We start from the raw sequence: 22,598 nt of genomic DNA, 5'->3' as shown, positions 1-22,598 counted from the left end.
AGAAAAATAAAACTTTGCTGCAGTGACGGCTTTGTTTTCCCGACACAAAGCAATTAGAAGCATGTCATCAACGCATGTTTAACCCCTTGAGGCAGAGAGAGCTGATAAAAACAAAATGCAAGTCACATGCACAAGCACATGTGTGATTATTCTCAGTCATAATGTGTGCAATTAGTCTCAAATGCCTACTCTCGTCAACTGCTGGAAATACAAAAGCATAATGCATTTTATTACTGTTGGGATATACAGAGCATTTTAAAATTTAATGTATTTTTCTCTCTTTATTGGAACCTAGAGTTGAATGAGACTAGATTGCCGAGGGAGGGGAGGGAAAGGGTAAAGAAAGGAAATAACCCAAGTGCGCGTGGATACAGGCACATGAATTTGTATGTGCATGTGTGTTTGTATATGCTCACACATGGGCATACAGTTTGTATACACGCATGTTTGTGTGTGCATACATACAGACACATGCATTTATGTGTGTACAGATGTGTTTATGTATGCTCATCCATGTCCATGTATTTTGTATACATACGTGTCTGTATGTGCTTGTATATAAGGGTTGGGTGTGTACATAGTTGTGTATACATACACACTCTCAAGTGTCAGTCTTGTTTCAGGTCAGCAACCCAAGCTGCCCTTTTAATGTTGATTGAAATCCTTGTGTTGATGTGGGTCTTCTGGTGCACTAACCAAGAGCTATGAGGTCCCGCATCTCCATTCAGATCTGAGCTTGGATGCTAGGGTCCAGACCTTGCTCTCATCACTAGAGAAGATGTCTGTGGATACTGCTAGAACTAGGGGTTCTCCCAGGTTTAAAGGACATATTTACTTTTTTTTCTTGGGTTTTCAAACTACAATATGAAAGTTATTTAAGGCTCAAGAGTGGGTGTGTTATATCACATGCAGCATAAATGTAGCCGTTGCTCCTAAATGTGGACATTAACACACTCTGTAAAAGGTGCAATTATTACCACTGGGACAGAAATCAACAAACCTCACCAAAGGAATTTCCTAAAACTGCTATCATAAAACCTGCGAGCGTTATGGATTTCATTAACATTTTACTCCCAGAGGGTTCCCAATTGTATAATAACAGAAGTTCTTTAAATTTTCAGTACCGCAGACAGGAACAGCCTTTTCACCCAAAACAGATGTGAAAGCATCAGCCTTCCCTTTCCATTGGTCCACAGATTTGGTGTTGGCTGGTAACCAGGAACACTTAGTGGGCTGTCAGTTAGGTCATAGATATAAAGATGTAATATTATAAAACAATAAATTAATAAATAATAGACAGCCTCAGTAATGTCTGTTCCTTCCACTGGAATACGTTGGAACTTAAAAGACAACAACAATAAACTTGTGACTGGCATCCTTCAGGACATCTAAAATATGTCTGTGTGCAACCCTTCCTACATGTGGGAGAGCTAATTTCATTCTCATTTTGCCCAGATCTTGTTGCTCACAAGTGATAATTTCATCCTGTGTTTTTGTTCCCCAGGGTCATCCTTATCTCTGTGCATTTCGAGTGTGATTGTCTAGTGGCCTAAAATAGCATCTGTATTTATTCAGTTAAAACAGTTCACTTTTAAAACCTAAAAATAGAGAAGCTCAAGATAAGCAAGCAGGGAAGCAGTGATATGATTTTTTCTGGGTAAACAAATACATCTGTATCTTTGGAAAACAAAAGAACCAGATTCCAGTTCAAAGAGCAGCATAAAAGGAGGTTACGAAGCACCAAGGATCCAGTAACAAATCATTTGTTGTTCAAGAAGCCTGACCCATCTGATGATGCAAAGCTGGAGTCTGGGGCACTCTAAGCGTCCTCTTGATGGTCATTTTTGGCTGGGTGTTAAAAAATCAAACATCGACACAAATATCTTTTGGTAGTAGGAACTATTGTGTGGGAAGGCACATGGGCATCTTGTGTGTACACCAGGGGCACTGTTCCAAACCTGTAAGTCACAGAGCAGACCCTATGCCCTTTCTCTACTTACCCCTTCCAGCTTGAGCCCCCTCCACACTAAGAGGCTTCTCCACACTTTGTCCAGTGCTACGTCACAGTTATAGTTTCTACAATGTTGAGCCTGGTTAATAGATGGTCTACAAACCAACAGCTAAGCAGGGCCTGCTGGGACTCCGAGTGCCGCTGCTCCCAAATCCCCTTCAGATGGATACAGCCCTCTACAGAGCTCACTAAGAGCTGAGCAGGAACAAGGGTGTCCACGTTCTGATTTACTGAAAATCTTGGGACTTTGGGCCTGAATAAACAGGGATAATGATGCTAACATCTACTCTGGTCCTACACTTCAAGTTGAGGTGTCCTAGGAAGGAGAGAAAAAAAATCTCTTTCAGTATGTAACTGTGAATGTGGCTTAAAAGACACCGTCATCACAATAAGGAGAAGGCAGAGCTAAGAGCAAAGCCTTGTGCCCAGCTTTTGGGTGTTGAGAGTGAAGGGTTGTGCCCAGCCTTTCAGCGCAGTTCTCGAAGAACCACCCTGGGGCTTTCCACTGTTTGCAAACGTTATTCATGCTTTCTAGGGAGTGTTGACATGAAAAGCTCATTAGCAGAACCATTTGTCTGATTTCAAAAACAGAGTTAAGTGGTCAACTTGACCAAAGTTATTTAAACCATCCTGGTAACTCCTACATGGCGAAGCAGTCAAAGTATTGAAACAATTATGTTACATGAGTTCCTGTTTCCCCTCAACCAGATCCACCCTAGACCCCTGAGACCCTGGATTTAACGCATCTCTAGTTATGACCTTCAAAGGACCTGTAACAAGAAAGTCCAAAGTCGAGACAACTCCAGGAAAGGTGGCTCAGGGAACAGAATCCTCCATAACAATGTTCTGGAGGGAACCCCGCCTAGGTATCAGACCTGTGCAAAATGTGGGTCTGTGAGGGAAGCGCCAAGGCTCTCCTGGGGGGATATTTTAAAGTAAATTATATACCTTCCAGGTGAACATTTCGAGTACCAATAATAGTTGTAACACACACACACACACACACACACTAAACAGAACACCTGTAATTTCCCTAAATTGGCTAAGACTAAAGTTTACAAGCATCATTCCACATTTGGGGAACCCGGTGAGCTATTTCTGTCAGTTCTCTCGTTACAGATTTATAAAGTATCATTTTATTGTAATTTCAGCAATTTGCTAATGATTGGAATGAGTTAATGCACCCCCTAGAGAGCCTGGTTTATAAACACGGCGTGTTTACAGTCAGAATAACCCTGCTGTATACACATTCTGGATTAGTCGATTTGGCAGATGGAAGCGATCGAGAGGAAGGCATTACAGACTGTAAACCCAAAGGATGCTGGCGACTTGGTGGAAACTCAGAGATGGTTTCTTAGTGGGTACCTGCCTCACACTCGACAACCGGGAACAAAGCACAAGAGGGGAGCAAACGCTGTCTAAAAATTGTTAACACTAACGGCAGCCCACAGCTTTAAGACAAATCACTGCAGTTTCTAACTTCCAACCTGGGGATACTCTAAAGGTTACAGGCAAGGGTTTCAAATCAAACATTCTTGGAACTGAGTAAGCAAGCACTTTTTTTTTTCTATCTAAAAGGTTATTAAAATGTATATTAGTGTTGATTACCAGAGAAAACATTACTTTATTTCATGTGTTCCTTGAAAGAAGTCCAACTTGTTTTCTCTTTGTTCTTAAATGCAGTGTGCAGTGTGTGCGTGTCTCTGTGTGTGTGTGTGTATCTGTGTGTCTGTGTATGCATCTAGAGGCCAGAGATGAGACATGAGTCTACCTCTTTTTCGAGACATGACCTCTCACTGGTCTGGAGCTCTTCAAATGGGCTAGACTGGTAAACTAGCAAGCTCCAGGGTCCTCCTATTTCCTCCATCCCAATCCTGGGACTAAAGTCTGCCACCATTATAGAAGGCTCTTTTACATAAGGTCAGGGTGGAAATCAGGACCTCACGCTGGCACAGCTATCTGCCCAGCTCCAGTTCCATGCTTCTAGTTATTCTCTGGTTCTAATCTCATCACATTATAACTGCTTTCCCAGAAGCCTTCTCCAGCACGAGGCTAACTTACCAAACAAACAGAACGTGGTTAAGCTGCCAACTGCATTCTGTTCCTCTGGAGTGCACACAGGCATAAATAGCCTACTACAAAATTTCTTTTTCCACCAAAGACAATGCCCTCCCATTTGGTGAAGAGCGAGGTTTCAGTCTGAGTTGGTTTATCAAATAATTCTATTTCTGAAGTCACTGGGGGTGGGGCGGGGTGAGGTGGGGGTGGTAACAGATTAGTCCCTGGTGCCATTTTTATTTATCTGGGATCAGCAGAGTTCATCTTCCACCCGGCCTCGTGTCTCTTGCAGTAGCTTTTCTTTTTTTGTCTCCTGGCATTTTAATCAGGAAAAGTCACAGTTGTTTTGAGGAAAATGCTCCCAAGAGCTTTAATTAAAGCTGGAAGGATAAATCTGTTTACAGTGTGGTGAACACCATCATTAATAAAACATTGGAATAATTAACAAATTAAATTCTGCTTTGTGTGTGAATGGCTACAGTTAGGATCTATGAGACCATGTCTCTTGAACAAATGCAACATGATATGGACTTTGTGTGGAAGAAAAGGAAAACACAGGCTGTGGTTCTCTGGGATGCCTAGTGCCATAGGCTGGTGGAGCTTCAGGTCGGGCTATAATGATGTGTACAAAAATAAGGATTTTGATGGCATCACAGATATACTGAGTCTATGATTGCTTAATTAGAAACAAAGAAAAAAAAGATTATGTTGATCTAAGTAAGCCTAGAAGACAGACTACAGAATGGAATACTCTGGGAAAAAATGAACCGATTTTACATTGTGTTCAACTGTGACCACGTACAAGAACTTTTTGTGAAGTGGCCTTGTGAGCAGGATGTGGCCATTCGAGAACCTTCCAGCCGGGACTTCCCTTCATGTTTCTTCTTAGCAGGCCGCTCCTTGCCTTGTTTTGAAGCTTCCTGGCAGACCAGCGATCTCACAGGAAACACTAGTGTGGACGCTCATATCCAGGCCTAACGATGTATTGTTGTTGTGTTTTTTTATATGTTACTTGGTAATTTCCCAGAGAAAACAATGGGCATGAAGGGCTGTTCCTGGCTTTAAGGAAAGGTCATTTCCAATGCTGTTTTATTAATCTAACACATGCAAGTATTTGTTCTCGTTGTTGCTACAGCAACGTGTTTTGTGGGGTGTATTTCATGCAAAATGGGATAAAGCTGAAAAATCAAGACAAATGTCATCTGCATAATCATGTGTATAAAAATAGAAGCCTACGTGCGTGCCGCCGTACGTGCGAGGCGGCGTGATTAGCAGCGCCTGCCTTGGCCCTTCGTCTGAATTACACTGTACTTGTCGGTTAATTTATAAAACATCCATCTGATGAAAACAACCAGCCAACCATGTCCAAGGAGCTCAAGACAAGTTGGAAGCACACGAGATTCTTCATAATTAGGTGATGGGTGGATGAAAACCGCTCCTACCATGAGCACAGACGTAAGTGTGTAAATGAGCTCTGAGTGCCAAAGGAAAAGGACAGTCTCACTTCAATGTAAACAAGAAGCTAAGCTTCCATGACAGTCACCTTTGGCAGACACCGAGGGGTGAGGTCCCTACACATGGCCAGCATGAGTGTCTTCAGCTAGAGGGAAGGACAGGACAGAATCTGGTGTTCCTGAGAACACACCCATCTGAAGGCAAAACGAACCACAAAGCCACCACACTTGACAATGTGCAGAAGCAAGAGGAATTGGGGAGCCTAACAGATTCTGTTTCCAAGTCCAGGGTGCCGCCTGTGACGGACACTTAATCATCTTCCTCAGCCTCAGTGTCCCTGGTTTGGAAACAGAAGAGTTTGAGGTCCTTCCCATGATTAGGAGATTAGGTCAAATCTGCCTGCTGTTAGAAGGGGATGTGGCTCATTGGCAGGGGGTTTGCCTAGCATTTAGGAGGCCTTGAGTTCCACCTCCAGCCCCAAATAAAACCAGATGTTTTGATTCCAGCCTACAATTCTGGCACTCAGGATGGGGGGGGGGGGAGTCAGGAGGATCAGAAGTTCCAGGTCATTCTCTGTTACTTAGTGAGTTCAAGGTCATCTTGGGCTACAGGAGTTCCTTCCTCAAAAAGAAAAGTGTCCAGGACACCTCAGAAGCAAACAACCGCAGCTGGTGCATCCACCTCGGCGGAGATAGGCTGAGTGGGACCGGGTGACAAGGCACTGTCAATGAGATGTGAATTGCTGCACAGGAATTTCAACAGCTGGGGTAACTGTCTCTGGTTTGCTTCCTCTGCTGCCTTGCGGATAGGGACATTTCAGATAACAGCCACCCCTTGATCAGCTTGATATGTAAAGGCCTGAGCCTTTGGCCATCCTGGGGGTGGAGGAATATGAATAGCAATAAACCTTTTGTGTGTGGGGGGGTGGGGAGGCTGCCATGCTTCTCCTGACCATACCACTCCACGAGGGAAAGGGTTGGATGGCATTTTCCGCAGCTATCTCAGATTGCGTCTACTAAAAATGACGTGAGGTCCTGTCCCTATGACAAGCGCTTCAGGAGTGCCCATTTGCTCTCCATGTTTCTGCCAATGAGGAACCGGTTCGTGCAGAAGAATTGCTACTATGGCAGTTTCAGAACCCCCTGCAGGACCACAGGGGCCCCATTATTGAGTAAGGTCCACGTTACCCAGAATAGAAATGCATTATCATGCAGACATGCTTAGCACTGCAAAAATGCAAGCTTCCCCCAGAGCTGCGTCTGTCATTCACAAGGAGCTGCTTGTGGGTTTGGAGACATGGAAAGACAAGCTACCATGAGCAAATTAATTTCACCTCTGGCTTCATCCTAAAGCAGGCTTCAGCAATCCCGAGTGAGTCCCACCCTCCCTACGTGGCTCAGGGTTATCATTCAGAGGTTAGCATGGGTTCAGTCTCCCGTAATGGACTCTTTCACTTTAAGTGTATGTTAAACTAATATTGACTTTTGCAAAGTAAAACAGAATCCTGTATTTGTGCTCAAATGACTGAAACAGCAATGGACATGGGAAATGATAAACCATCCCAGCTTTCTTCTTGCGTAGAGACTCTCTGGAGTTAGTCATTTTTAAATATCAGGCAATAAATGGAAGCCTCTTAGGCCAACTGATTTGCATTTACACAGAATATGCACATACACATGCTTCATTAAACAATGGTGCAGACCCCATGAGCCCAAGCACAGGACCTTGGGTGGTGGCGAGATGGTTAATCGTGATTGCCAGTGTGATAGGATCTAGAAGAACAAAGGAAACAAATCTTTGAACCTGACTGTGAGGGATCTTCTAACTGAGGTTCACTGAGGTGAGAAGACACACCCTAAAAGCAGGCTACTGGTCTGAGGTCCTGGAATGCATAAAAGGGAGAAAGTGAGCTGAGACCGAGCATTCCTCTTTCTTTGTGACCTGATACAATGTTCCAGCTGACCCTTGCACAGGCTGCCACATCTTCCTTGCCATGATGAGCTGTATCACCTGTAGCTGAGCTAAAACACACCCTTTCTCCCTTAAGTTGCGTTTGCCAGAATTTTCTTGCAACAAGAAGCTGTATTAACAATATGGGTGGGAACATTCAGAAGTCAAGGCTGTACAAGGATGGGTACTCAGACTGGTACTAGGGATGACTCCTGGAAAACAGAACAGAAGACCTGGGGGATAAGGACCAGTGTGGCTGCAGTGAGTAAGGATCTAGTAAAAGCAGTAGCAACAAAATCACTAATGAAGATAAACACAAGGATTCTTCCATACTCCTGCATGAATACAAGTTAGCAAATGCCCTCAATTAGCTACACAGAACATGTGTATTTTGCATGCTCTACTCCAATCAAACTGAAAACCCAATATTTGTTTTGTTTTGTTTTTGAGACAGAGCTTCTCAGCAAATCTCTGGTTGTCCTGGGGAACTCACTCTGTAGATAAGGCTGGCCTTGATCTCACAGAGATCCACCTGCCTCTGCCTCTGCCTCCCTGAGTGCTGGGAGGCAAAGATCTCAAACACACCCTACTGACAGAATTCCTATATTCCAACAAAGAAATAGAACTGTAGCAATATAGGAAACGAATGTGTAGCTGTTGGCAGAAAAAACCTTACCTTCTAGGTGTGATGGAAGTGAGGTATCTACTCAAACTCTGGAAAGAACTGTGGGAAGGACTTGAGAAGAAAAGAATGGTTTCTGGGGGCCACCCGCGGCTCCCCTGCTACTCTGTGTGCATGAGTGTGGCCATTTTCATGGGTTGAATCTTGTTCAGGCTCTTTCCTGTGCTTGTCATAGAACCTGTTTCTGTTTGACAATCTTTCCTGATGCCTCATATAGGTCTCCTAGCCCAACCATTGCCAGTTTTGTGCCACCTACCTGGATCCACTCCCGATAGGAGTCCTGCCCTGGAGTCCACCCATTCTCGGGGTAGTTGAGGCGGGAGCGCTCTACAGACCAGTTGTTGCCGTACTGTGAGGATGCAGAGATCTGGTTCGAATGGATCTCTCCGGATTCCATGCCCAGAGGCTCCATACACTTGAAATCTGCAGACAAATTATGAAGGGCAGGAGACACGTTTTAAATTTAATGTGGCAAACTAAGGAGTTCACTCACGGCATAAGGCATAGGGAGATGGCTCAGTAATGGTTAGGACCTGCATCTGATCCTAGGCACCCACGTAAAAGGCAGCATATCAACACTGCTAGTCAGAATCCTGGGGCTTGCTGGCCAGCCAGCCCAACCAGTCCCAACCAGTCCATAATCCCGATTCACTGAGAGGCTCTGTCTCAAAACATATGGTAGACAGTGACTGAGCACATAGCCTGATGTCAATGTCAGGTTTACACACACACACACACACACACACACACAGAGACAGAGAGAGATAGAGAGACAGAGACAGAGAGATGAGAAAACAGAGTTCATTAACAAAGTCTGGAAAAATATGCAACAAGGGAGGATTGGAACATGGCACCTATAATTGTGTTATCCTGAATGGAGATATTTAAGAATACAATTATGAACGTCAGCACAGCTATTATTAACTCTCCTGTGTGGGCTAAGGTTGACAAATGCTCTTTGAGGTGGAGGGATGTGGTCTGGTTGGTAGAGTGCAGGAGAGGAACCACAGAGGTGGCTGGCTAGCACTCGGTCATCTGGTGTGGTGTGTGCACCACCTGTAATCCCAGCATCCTGGGGGTGAAGGCAGGACCAGGAGTTCACGGTCATCCTCACCTACATACTGAGCTGAAGGCCAGTCAGGGATCCATGACACCACGTGTCAAAATAAAACAAATTAGAGATAAAAAAGAAACCTTTTCCTTAGATGGAAAACGTGGTGTTTGTGGTATCAGTGGGAAGCTGAGCTGACCAATAGGTTCAACTCATGGAAATTTCACATTTTTTCAAGATTCATGTCCTAACAGATGAGGTTTTAACTAGCCAAATAAGTGCAGAGGTTTTGAATTTCATTTGCCTTTTCATTTCCAGTCAGATTTGGGGCAGAAGATGTCAGAAGCCCTAGCAGAACTCTGAAACACGCAGGCCTCACCCAGGGCTCCTTTTCAAGCCGCTATGCAGGGCAGCAAAACCAGATTTTTCTCTGTCTGACCTTCAAAAGAACCCTTAGCCATACAAACTTCAGTCAGTATTTGTTGTTGTTGTTGTTGTTTTATTTTTCTGTTGTGCAGAGGGGTTGTAACACTGGGAACTGAATCTAGGGACTCCTGAATTGCAGGCGAATATTCTACCACTGAGCTATTTCCCCTGCCCTGAGCACTTTTAATAAGATCTTTAAAAAATACCTTGCTCTCTTTGTTGGGAAGGTATGTGAGACAAACAAATATTCTCCTTTTCCAGGCTGGGTCTCAGGCTTAGCAGGTTTACTGCTTACCTAGCATGGACCAAGCCCGGGGTTCAATCCTAACTCTGCAGATCCAGATAAGGTGCAGCACACTTGTAACCCCAGCACTTGGGAGTTAGCGGCAGGAGACTTAAGAGTTAAAGGTCATCCTTGACCGGGCCAGGTGGTGCACATGAGATTCTGTCTTCAAAGGAAAATTAGAGCTGGTTAGATTGCTCAGCAGGTAAAAACCTTTGCCGCCAGCATCCCACATGGTGAAAGGACAGAACTGTTATCTATAAGCTGTTCTCTGTCTGTATGTCTGTCTGTCTCTGTCTCTGTCTCTCACACACGCAAACACAGAGTCCCCCATGGTCTCCCACGTTTATGACTGTGAGTGCCAGTTTGAGCTCCCTTCCAAATCCTCTCCACAGGTTCATCCAGCATCTGCACTGTTTACCAATTAACCAGGAGAGACTCACGCGAGGCTACAGCAGTCTTTGTGTCCTGCTGAGGCTTGTGCTTATAAATGGGAATTTTTGCATCTTCTGTAGGAGAAAAGACAATCTGACATTCTCTGTGTCTCTACTTTTCCAGTTGGCCCTCACATCGGGCCAACTTGTGTGTGACTGATTTGTGTATCAGCTACCTCTGGCTGGTTCTGCCAGGGACTGCCCTTTGTGGTTCCTGACACCTGTGCCATGGGGGTGCCAGGGAAGCCCCCAGGTGACCTCTCTCATTGTTCCCAGGCCATGTTCAGTCATTTTCCACTTCCCTAACTGCGGAGGCTCACATAATTTTATGGAGGAAATACACCAAATGATATTTTTCCAACCGACACTCACACACAAAAAGCTATTTTTTTTCTTTCTTCACAGAAAAACAAACAGTGGGCATCACCGTTCACAGAACATTTCTCTAGCGTTTTGTGTGGCCGCAGGTGTAGGAGAAATAATGGACTGTGCTTACTATGGGGCTTTGTGAGACGGGCACACTGACCTTCAGAGATGCTGCTCTGTAGCACGCTGTAGTTGGCCGAGAAACCTTCCTTTGCTATTGCGCTGTCGGTGTAGAAGACCATGGAGAGAATGCCCGAGGAAGAGCGGATCCGACCCGGTATTTGCTGCCCGCAGTAGCGCCCGATGTGAGGGCCAACTGGAAAAGTAGAGACACAGAGAATGTCAGATTGTCTTTTCTCCTACAGAAGATGCAAAAATTCCCATTTATAAGCACAAGCCTCAGCAGGACACAAAGACTGCTGTAGCCTCGCGTGAGTCTCTCCTGGTTAATTGGTAAACAGTGCAGATGCTGGATGAACCTGTGGAGAGGATTTGGAAGGGAGCTCAAACTGGCACTCACAGTCATAAACATACCCTCCAATCAGCATGGCTGTTCTCGGGAATCAATGCCACTAAGACCAGAGTTCACATCCCCAGTGCCTACAAGTAAAACAGGGAGGCTGTGGCATTGCGGCCCAGCTGTAAGCCCAAAACTCAGAATGGAGATCTCAAAGACAGGCTGGTGAGTGAGCTCTGTAGTCCATGAGAGCTCTTGCCTCAGAAAATAGAGAGGAAAGCAACAGAGGAAGACACCCAATATCTTCACATGAGAACACATGTTATATACATATATACTCACACGATACATACATATACACGTAAAAAAAGAAACAAAGGCAAAAGGGGTGGCTCCTGAGAAATGGTACCTGAGGTTGCAGACACATACATATGAGAGAGAGAGAGAGAGAGAGAGAGAGAGAGAGAGAGAGAGAGAGAGATCTTTCTTCAATAGTAAAGAATGTCATTTCGACCAAGCTGTTTCTAAAGCTCATCAGGAAAAGACACCAGCTAGGCAAGTTCCAGGATGTCTAATTTCTTCTTTCCCCAGTGGAGAGCCTGGGGGAGACATAATGTCCCGGGAAGCTTCCAGGCCACACAACCCAGGTTTCCTTCCTCATTCTGTTACACAGCCCTGGATGCTAAGCCACCCACATCGCACACTTAGACAAAATCTTTGACAAAACACTCCTCAGGGCTGAGTCCACCAACTCATAGACAGTTCTAACCATTCAAGACTTAGAGACTACAAACACTGATATTTTATATAAGTTATTATATAACTCACAAGTTATATAAGTTATTATAAGTTACAGTCAAAATGAATGGATGTGTTTTCTAAATTCTGACGGTGTTTAACTCTTCCAAACCCAAGAATGGGGATTGTACTACACTATGTTTAATGGCCACGAAACGGCCTATAGCAACCATTTGTACCCAGTAGAGGTATGTCTGCCCCAGGCCATGAATGGCCCAGAACACTGATTAATTTGTGTTAAAGTCAAATTCTGGTTTGGGTCACATATCTGTGCCTTTGCTGAAGCGTTTTAACCCAACCCTGAGGATGAGTCACATAGGGCAGAAGCCCCTTTGCAGTCGCGGGTCCTCTCCACAGATCTGCTCAGATCAACGAGACAGAAGAGCAGTCATTTTCTCCCTAGCATTTTCGTCGCACATATGGTAAGGACAGACCAGATGGCTTGGATTTCGAGGGACAGACCCCCCCCACACACACACACCAGAAAATCACTGTTCTGTGCACTTCAGTTGAGACTCACAGCTCCACCTAAGAATCCCAGGTGGTAGCCTTTCCCTGCTTCCTGGGGTGGAGGGACAGGTCTTCAAAAGGGTCATGAGTCTCCAAGGATCAAGCATGTAACTGGTGCCTTTGGGGGTAAGGTGATCCAAATCTCATTGCAAAAGTGAATTCCACAAGAGTTGGTCTTCTCAAAGCCCCTAGGAACCACTGACTTTCTAGTGGGAGCCAATCTGAACACTTCGTATTTTAGAGTATTTAGATCCTTGGCTGACAGGTTTTCAGTTTCACCGGTTTGACCTCTTAAACTAACCAACCAAACAAACAAACACATAGGTTCAGTTTATTTCTGTTGCCCTTTGAGAAAGGTTTAATGTGCATGCTAGAACGGCCTCAACCTCACTATGTAGCTGACAATACCTTGACCTTCCAATCTTTCTGCTTCCACCGTTAGAATTACAGGTGTGTCCCACTATGCCTGGTATTTGCAGCGGGGGATTGAACCCCGGGCTTCCTTAGCCCTGGTTTATCATGGTTTATCATGAGGTAAGCAAATCTACCAACTGAACTCAATGCCCAGCTTTGACACAATACTCTTTGCATATACGAATTCAGGGCTTTGTGTATGTAGGTAAGCACTCTGCCCACTAAGCCTCAGCTCCCAGGCCACTATGCATTGCCCTGGTTATCCGGTTACTTGGAGTGTTCAAGTCATCAACCAGACTGAATTCAAAGACCGTTCTCTCTGCTATGGCCCTGTCGCTGGAAACACAGAATGTGGCATGTGACGTGGTCTACAGTGAAGGAAACACAGGGGCATCCTGGGATGGAGACTGATAACGATTCTGGAAAGGGCATCACACTGGTCAATAGCTTCGAACGTTGCAAAGAGAATTTCATTACATCTGCCTCAGAAAATGGAACTCTCTTTGTTCCCGCTTCTTTTCAGCTTAATCTTGGCCTGGATTTCTTCTCCAAGTGCTAGCTCTGTGCCAGGCTTTCTTCATTCTGGATGGGAGGTCCTGCCTCCAATTCAGTGCCTCTTTTCTTGGCCAAGGAGCTCCAGGTTGTCCATAATGTATGCCCCAAAACCATCTTGCCGGAGCCAAGAACTCAGTTCTTCCCTTGCCTGGGATAAGAATCCCATTTTGGTCTGCAGTTATAAATGGGAGGCTTAGCGTCCATTCATCCTCTCCTCATGGTTCCCTCTCATTTAAATTCCACTCGTGTGCTTTCATAATCTTTTACTTTAGTTTGTGGGCAAACTTTGACAATCCTAATCCTTGGGGTTGTTCCTTGATCACCATAGCCCCTGACCTTCCTGCTCACCACTGGCAAGGGAAGCGGCAGTGCCCATGGAGGCACTGACAGCCATCTTCCCCCTCCCCTATCACCCCATCCCTTTAGGGAGGGTGGTGCGCGGGGGGGGGGGGGAGTCTCTTTGAAAGAGGAAACAGAAGAGAACTTGTCTAATGCAGACTCATAATTTAGAGAGTCTCCATGACTCACTGGTTTATAATGTTGGAGGCATGCTGGGTAAATCTGCCTTCTGTCTTTTAGAACATTGCCCCCAGACAGATCCCTGTATGTCCCCTTAGGAGCCCTCAAGATACGAGAGTGTAAGGCTCTGGCGACAATAATACAAAGAGGTATTGAATTTTCGTGAACAACAGGGGGACCTCAGCTTCACAAGCTAATGCAATATTGATCTGAGCCGGGAGGACAAGGCGCTCTCATGCACAACGCCTGCGCTCATTTGTGTCGTATTCGCTCAGGGCTGCTGGTTTCTTCTCTCTGTAATTGTAGACCCAAAGGCCAAAGAGACGGGTGAAAATCATCACCAAACCCAGAAGTATAATGCAAAAAGTGAATCACTGAGGACTTTAGGAAGGGGGATTTGCAAGCTTTGAACAACAGCACCCAAGTCCTGTCAAGTTGGATGTGAAGGTGACGGGATGTCTGTCCTTCTTAGTAAAGAGCACCCCCACTCCACTGTTCTTTCTGATAATCCCAGCCCTGCCTCAGAATGAAGATAATGTGGTCTTCTGTCTTCTGAAGTATATATAAAAAGCAAAATGTAATGAATTTTTTTTGAGACAGTCTTGTACTTGCTGTGTTGTCTAGGTTAACCTTGAACTCATAGTAATCTTACTTAAGCCTTCCAAGTGCTGGGATTACAGGCATATACTGCCATGCTGGCAAAAGAGGTACTTTTAGTGAGAGATCTTTAATGAATCAGAAAGCAATCATTTCACAGGCACTAGACAGGCCACTTAACTTTTCATAAATTAATAAGCCTATTGGTAGAGAGTCTCTAGTGCACATTGGCACACTTTTTTTCTATCCATGTGCTCCTACTAGGCTACTTTATATGTCCAAGTAAATAAAGATATCAACACTCATCCAGCTCTTAGGAGCTCATTCCTAACCCTGCTGATGGGCTCTGCAATGTCTTTCTTCCCAGCTCAGACAGAACACTGGCGCACCAGCAGTGTGAGTGCATCAGCCCTAAGCTCCACGGTCCAGTCCACACACATGTAGTATCCCTCTGCAGAGGTCGGCGTGGCACTCTGCACCAATCCCTTCAGTCACTCATGACTCCACGCGAGCCTCTGGAGAGCCGAGAGATGGAGATGTGTGACTTACAACCTACACGCCGTGAATTCAGAGTTTCAGAGCCAACTGCTTTTCTTCAAAGTCAATTTGTGTCAACGGGCAGCTTTTCAATTACTTGGTCATTTAATTCGATGCTTGTGGTCAGATGGAGCATAAAGTCATGCTATGGCTAAAAGCCTTCTGCACCTCTTGGATGTTGTTTCAGGGCAATACCAGCTACTACATCTATTGGCACGTGAACCGAGAGTGTTGAGCTACAGTGACAAAGATGTTTCTAGTGCCACCAGCAAAAACCTCAGGAGGGTCAGTTCCCATTGTCTTCCACAGAGAAAGCTATAACCACACAGCTGTGCTGGTGTTGACTGGATGAGGCCAGGCAACTATGAACAAATATACAAAGCGTTTGTGTTTGGGATATGGCTCGGGTGATTTAGTGCTTGTCTAGTGTGCCCAGAGCCATGGGTTCAAGCTCCAGCATGGCATAGACTAGGTGCAGCAATGCATGCCTGGGACCCCAGTACCAGAGAGATAGAGACAGGAGGACCAGGATTTCCTAGCCATCCTCAGCTACATCGTAAGTTAGAGACCAGCTGGCACTACGTGAGAGCCCTGTCTCAAGAAGAAAACAAAACAATAACTTCTTCATATTCCAAAGCCACTGCTCTCTGGGAAGGAGTCAACTTTGCCATAGTTCAAACCACGGGTGCAGAAGGCTGGTAGCTCTTCCATTGTTCTTAGTTTGAACACGGTGATTTTCTAGGACCAGAAAATTGCCACCTTAAGAAACCCTTGACACTAATAACAATGCGCCTCTTTCTAAAAAAGTCTTCTAAATAAGTTGGCTGATGGGACCTCCTCCTCCGATGCCATTTTTTTAAAGAAAGTTCTAGAAAGGAAGGCTGCAAATTTGGCTTGTGAACAAATAAACCCGTTATTACACATCCCAGCTATTGCTACCACATTATTATAATACCGTTTTCCTAATTATCAGATTGAGTGCTTGGAAATCAAACAGCACTGTGTTTGGGAAAATCTCATTATCTAATGAAAGAGTTCCTGTAGGATCATTATAGCCTTCTTCATAAGGTAAAAGAGAAAGAACAGATCAAACTAATGTTAACTCGTTCATTTACTAAACCGCAGTCCAAAGCTTCCCTAACACTAATAGTTTTCTCTGCTGTTGACTGATAAAATGACTGGAATTTCAATGTCTTTTTCAAGCACTATAAGCGGTTACCTTCATATTCTATCTGCTCTTCACTTACAATGAATTTGGCTTAAGAACACTGCCCTACCATTTTAATGGTGGCTGCATATCTTCAACTGCCAGCCATTGGGCCCTTCTGGGCTGTCCTTTCAAATACATGCAGTTTTAGCAGGAACTGGGCTACGTACAATGTTAGCAACGCGGGCGGTTGCAGCAAGTTCTTTATCTTCCTCCCCTTGCTCAGACTCTTCATGGAGATTTTTGTATTCACTTTCTAGTTCTCCCAAAAAGTTCACAGATGTCCACATGGCTGCTTCCCCACCTTCCTCAAACCCGTGCTCAAACGGTTTTGTCTTACTGTGGTCTGGCTTGACCATCCCATTTAGAATTTCAACTACACCTCTTCTTCCTGATAGTGCTGTCCCTTAATTCTGCTCCACTCTCCTTCTCTCGTCTCTAAAATGAAAGATTTGATGTAAATAACATTTTAATGAGCAGAACTGAAGTGATCAGGAAAACTGTGTTGATCATAGGCTATAACGGAAATCACTCAAGACCTTCAATGATCTGTCACGGCCTCCACTGCCTATGTACATAGTGAAGGAGTTGGGACGGTCTTTTTAATCACAGAAATTCCACCCTTGCCCTTCACATTTTCTTTTCCCTTGTCATCTTTGTCTATTGTAAAGAAATGATGTGCACACTATGACATTTATAAAAGATTCCTCTTTTTCGAAGGATTTTCCCAGCTGTTCTTAAACGTTACCTTCAGGGTATCCATCCCAGATCTCCAGTCGGTCGTAGCGACAGAACATTCCTCCTGGAGGGTTTGAGTCTTGCTCCAGGTCAAAACTTTCAAACTCCAGGATAATCTCAGCCATCTTCGGCGCAAAGATGATGTAGGTGCACTCCAAGCTGTTGGGGTACTTTTCAGGGAACCCAGGGGACTTTATCACTCCACTGGGAGCTGTATAGTTCTGAGAACATTCGGGACCTGTGAGCAAGAGACAAAAGGAACACAATGGGAATGTCTCAGAAGCACAAGAGGAGCGGAGAGAAGGCAGAGGGTTTCTAGGGAAAGGCCGCCATCCTCACCACCGTCATTGCCAGTTCACTGCTTGGCCATTCCCTAACGTCGACCTACATGGTAAGTCAGGCTAAGGTTTACTGTGCTCACCATGGTTTTGCATTTGTGTAGAGCAACTCAAAAGCATCTGCTGTTACAGGCAAAAAAAAAAAAAAAATCGGGGGGGGGGACACAAATATAAAATCATGTGGGAACAATGAGTAAGTAACCTGCAGAAATCTCGACAGAGCCCTAGAGAAATAATTACAGCCCCTTCAAGCTCAGATCTTTAAATCTCGAGGCTGACAGCCGTTTATTGGTGAAATAGAACATTTACAGAGGCGAGGGAGAGCATTCAGCCTAGAGAGTTTGGGTTTCAGATTCCCCTGGCAGCGAGTCGGTCACTCTGCCAGATGTGACCTCTGTCTCTTTGACAAACTGAATGTGAAAGGTAATTCGTACATGGACCCCGGGTGACTTGACTTACTCTGAGCGGTGTTGACACAGGTGCATGTCAACGTGTGGCAGTTAGTGAGGGCACCATAAACTGCGATTACAGCCCCGACGCAAGGCGTCACCTGATATCAACGCTGACACTATCACCTTCCGCCAAGACTCAGCTGCGGCGCGGTACACCATTCTAAAGCTGCTCGTTCACAGGCGTGTGTGCAGAAGGTGCATATTTACAACGTGTGATTTTAATGGCTGTTCAGGGTTATCAAGACTTTGCAAACTGTGCTGATTTGTGATCGCAAAACAAGAGGAGGTGGGCATGCGTCACAGGCTGACCTTGCAGCTGTGTGAATGAGTAAGACTTCAGTCCAAGGCATCCAGCACCAAACAGGGCAGGGTAGTCTATGCAGCCCAAAAGCCAACTTTCCCTTGTGGCCACCACTGCTCTGATCTTCAAGTAGCCATACTTAAAGAAAGCAGAGAAAATGGGACACCTCTTCCCCTTTAAAGATCTATTGATTTTATTTTTATGGTCATAAGTGTTTGCCTGCATATATGTGTGCACCACAGGAGTACCTGGGGCCCTCAAAGGCTGAGTTAGCCTGGAATTAGAGTTAAAGATGATTGTGAGTTACCATATGAATACTGAAGACCCAATTTGAATCCTCTGTAAGAGCGACAAGTGCTCTTAAGAACTGGGCCATCTCTTCAGCCTGGAAAATGGGGTCTTTTGAATCTCAGTATTGAATCTGAGAACATCCAAGTCACCTTCTCTTTCCCTGTCTGGCTGTAGCTCACGGGCTGCTGGAGGAACTCCAAGAGTTGATGAAATAAGGTGACAAGTCAAGACTGTTCCTTGGCTCTGGGTGTGCATGTGGACATGTTTGTGTGTGCAAGTAAATATGCATGCCGGGGCCAGAGGATGGCCTCTGCTGAGACAGGGGCTCTGACTTCCACCCGGAGCTCACCTAGGGCTCACCGATTAGCTAGCCCGACTGACCAATGACCTGAATCTGTCTCCCCAGGCACATCCCGTCACACCCAGCGTCTTACTTGGGTGTTGGGGATCAAATTCACGTCATCATACTTGTAGGGTAAGTACTGTTCTGAACTGAGAAGCTTTCTGAAGTGCCCGATGACTTGAAGTAACTCCTTAGACATATGCCTCTTTCCCATTGGAGGCTCTGGCAACTCTTGAGAGGAAAGTTGGCTGACTGACCTCTGAGTTAGCACAGCTGAGGATGGAAGAGATCAAGGCTTGTTATTTGGATATAATACACCTGGCCTTCCAAGGTGACATGGTCTGTTAAGAACGCACTTCAGACCTAATGTATGTCCATACTACTCTGTCGTGTCTCCACGTGTTCACTGGTTTGATTATAGCTAAAGGCTCAGGGCCCTGCTGGATTTTGACAGATTAGTTCTAGGTAAATGTTCTCACTCCATTCTGAAAGCTCAGGGAGCATCTGAGATGACAGTAATAATGCCAAGTTGAGTCATTAATTCATAAGTTATATGTGGAATATATACAAACCCATACACCATATATACCATGATTACATAAAAGCATATCGTGTATTGTTATGCTAGTTTATAATCACATAGCTAATAAATAATAAATGCAGTATCACATATGTTATATAATATATGATGTATGATATTGGCAATCTTAGAATTTCACTTCTGAGACGTAGTGTGTCTTTACGTCTTAATCTCCTCTCTGGGGAAGAAACATCTTCCTTAAAAATTGTCGAAGGCAAGGTGCACAGACAGCTCTAAAGCAGGCGTTAACACCTCCTCCTGAGAAAGGCCAGCATGCCCAGATGAGATTATGGTTCAGTGAGACAAAAAAAAAAAGTACGACCAGCACTGACTCCACTTTCAGAGCTGCATAACTTTCAACATTTCCATGTACCACTGGAAGTGATCCCAGCCTGCGTAGGGCTTGATACAGCAGAGAATTCCCAAGGGGGTGATGGGAGGTCTGTGCTGAGTGACACGGACTCCATGTAGCTGAGGATGACATTGAACTTCTTGTCATCTTGGCCTCATCTTTCAAGGGCCATGTGCGTGTGCTCCACCAGCGGAGCCACACTCCCAGCCCCAGAGGGTTGGCTTTCGTCGTTGTCGTTTTTTTAACCGTTGCCTTTTTTATTATTATATAAGTTTGCCCCAACTGCAAAAAGTGCCTCCTCCAAAGGGGATGGACAGTGGCCAGAGAGGGCTCAGGAACTGGCAGGAGCCCCCAGGGCTGAACAGGAGGGAGGCCAGCACAGGAGGGAGGAGTTGCAGGGAGGACCGTTCTGTAAACACAAATCTGGAGGTGTACCGATCTCCGGCTATGACCGGAAGATGACAAGTACCTAGCGCGGCTACAAGAAGGCACCTCTGAATGTTAATGGCCAAAGGGATGGGCAATTGTCATAGCTAAGGTGTTTTCTTGGCGTTATGGTTAGATAGGGTTGCCCATGTGTCAAGAGTTTAAACATTTTTTAGCTGAGGATGACGGTGAGATTCTGCTACTCCTGCCTTCACCGATCACCACACCTAGTTTGTTTGGTGTTGGGGTGGAGTCCAGGAGTTCAGTGTAGGTGGGACTCAAGCAATTGAGTAATACCCCTCCCTGACCCAGGTTAAATATATAGACCCTTAATTACACAGTCTCTCCCAAGATTCACCGTTCAGTCCCTGACACTGCAGTCCATAGAAACTCCCCGACCTCCTTGAGCAGTAGAGCCAGGGACCCAGGTCAACAAACAGGACAAAGGAAGTATGGCAGGCTGGAGGTGTGAGTGTCCCAGGGAAGTTCCTTTAGGTGAACGCTGGGCTAGTGGTCCAAAGTTCCAACATGGGGGAAAACAGACGTAAGGGAAAACAGGGGCATCGGGAGGAGATTCTGGGTGGTCCGGGGAGGAGCAAAGAGGTTCTAAGGCTACCAGGCAGGACAGTCCTGTCCTTAGCTCCTGGGATTTGAGTGGCGAATTCTCAAAATCATAACCCATTGCCTGAACACTTCAAAGCCAGCATCTAAAAAATTAATTTCCTGGTTGCATTAAACTATGATCGATATAATCCACATGTTTTTTTTAGAAACTTCTGAAGTTGCTGAGCCCTGAAATAAGTGCTGAGTTTTCAAAAGATCAGTCATCCACGAGTTCTATACCATTAGATGACTTCTGAGGAAAAGTGTGTATTTATGCATTAATTTTGTGACTATTTCTATGCAGAATATATGTGCAGAAATGGAAAAGTGTTTTTTTTTTTTTTGCATTTCTCAAATAGAAGCAACCGTGTTGGGAAATGAAACAAATTTTACACACGGAAATTTGAAGCTACTAAGAGAAACATTGGTAGATGTAATATGTGGGTGTACAGTATGCATATACACAGACATTCTGTGTACTGCAGACAGTGTATGCACAGAGGACAACCTGGGCGTGGGCCTAGAAAAAGTCGGGGTAACTAGGAATGCTTCCTGAGTGGGTAGAGAGCTTGCCTGGCCTGCATGAAGTCGGGAGTTCCATCCCCACCAGGGTATAAACTGTGTGCGGCCACATACTTGTGACCCTCCTACCTAGAAGGAGGGAGCAGGACAGAGTTCCAGGTCATTCTCAGCCACGCAATGAGCTGGAGACCAATCTGAGTTAGAGTCCTTGGAGGGGGCCAGAGAGAGATGGAGAAGAAGAGAGAATATATTAAACTCCAGTAGCACTCTAATTTATTTCTGGAAAAGATAAGAATCAATACAAGAATTCAGTGTGATGCATTGAATTTAAATAGCCAACAATGGTGTCACACATTAGGGTAACACCATTTTTTTTAAAAAAATTTCTGAGTATTCTTTATCCATTTTAAACATACTTCTGCCATACCATGGATATATTTTCTTTATTGAAAATATTTCCCAACATTTCTATAAGGGAAATGTTAAATGCTTTATGAAAGGATAAAGTCATGACCTCATCTTTGTTTTTTGTCATGTGATCTTTTGGGAACTCAGACAACCCTAAAGACTAATCTAGTCACTCTTGTTCTTATGGAAGTCACTTACCCCTCTTGAAGATTTCATAGCGGATGGAAAAGCCTGCCCCGTGCGTCTCGTAGTCAGAGACAAATCTGATGAAGAGGAAGGGCCCTGAGGACACCACGGGAGAAGGTGCGATCTTCCCGCAGAACTTGCCCCACGGGCGGCCGTTTTCGTTGTCTCCGTCAATCACCTCCACGTAGTCATACCTTGCAAACAAGAAAGGGAGGTACTGTGAGGTGGAGGACAAGGTCCTCTCGACTTCAAAATTTGGGAAACTTCACATCTGGTATGGTCTGTCTAGGGGAAAACTGCACCATCTGCATTTAGCGCTGCTCTGCGTGGAGGGAGGAGACACAGAGGGAGAGGCAATAATTAAAATGGACCGCCTTGCCTGTGCACATCATCAACAGCACAGAACCATTAAGAATAATGGTGTCCATTATACTTGCCGACAATGTCAGTTAAAGCAACCAATTAGCAAGAAAAAGCAAACTCTCTGAAGCACAATTCTCTATTATTAAGTAGTGTGGCTTTGTCTGTGGTAGGGGTGTCCCGCGCATAATGCGGGGCATTCTTTTCAAACTGCGAGGTTCTCTTATGAATTCGGAATGTCTCCTTAGCTGGAGTGCCCCGTGAACAATACTTTGATTTCTGTGAGCGACCTTCTAAACATATGGCCACGGAATAATAAACAGATTCTTCACTATTTAACGCCATTCTGTCCAACTCCAGTCTTCTGAGAAAGGACTCTTTCTTTAGC

General features: G+C 45.0%; 1 protein-coding gene across 4 annotated transcripts in view; it reads right to left on the bottom strand.

Annotated features, from left to right (window-relative positions):
• The window catches only part of Nrp1 (neuropilin 1), a 138,241-nt gene that overhangs the window by 60,655 nt on the left and 54,988 nt on the right, over window positions 1-22,598 (bottom strand). For all 4 annotated transcript variants that reach the window (XM_050122044.1, XM_050122042.1, XM_050122045.1 and 1 more), the window contains 4 exons: window positions 21,863-22,044; window positions 17,059-17,286; window positions 10,877-11,032; window positions 8,413-8,579 (listed from right to left, as the gene is read on the bottom strand). In XM_050122044.1, coding sequence (XP_049978001.1) covers window positions 8,413-8,579; window positions 10,877-11,032; window positions 17,059-17,286; window positions 21,863-22,044 — 733 coding nt within the window. The remainder of the gene's footprint in view (window positions 1-8,412; window positions 8,580-10,876; window positions 11,033-17,058; window positions 17,287-21,862; window positions 22,045-22,598) is intronic.

The sequence above is a fragment of the Alexandromys fortis genome, unplaced genomic scaffold, assembly GCF_014885135.2.
Source record: "Alexandromys fortis isolate MF-2015 unplaced genomic scaffold, M_Fortis_MF-2015_v1.1 scaffold_193, whole genome shotgun sequence".
NCBI classification, from domain to species: domain Eukaryota; kingdom Metazoa; phylum Chordata; class Mammalia; order Rodentia; family Cricetidae; genus Alexandromys; species Alexandromys fortis.
The sequence above is the reverse complement of the archived record's forward strand: the minus strand, read 5'-3'. Positions and strand labels throughout refer to the sequence as shown.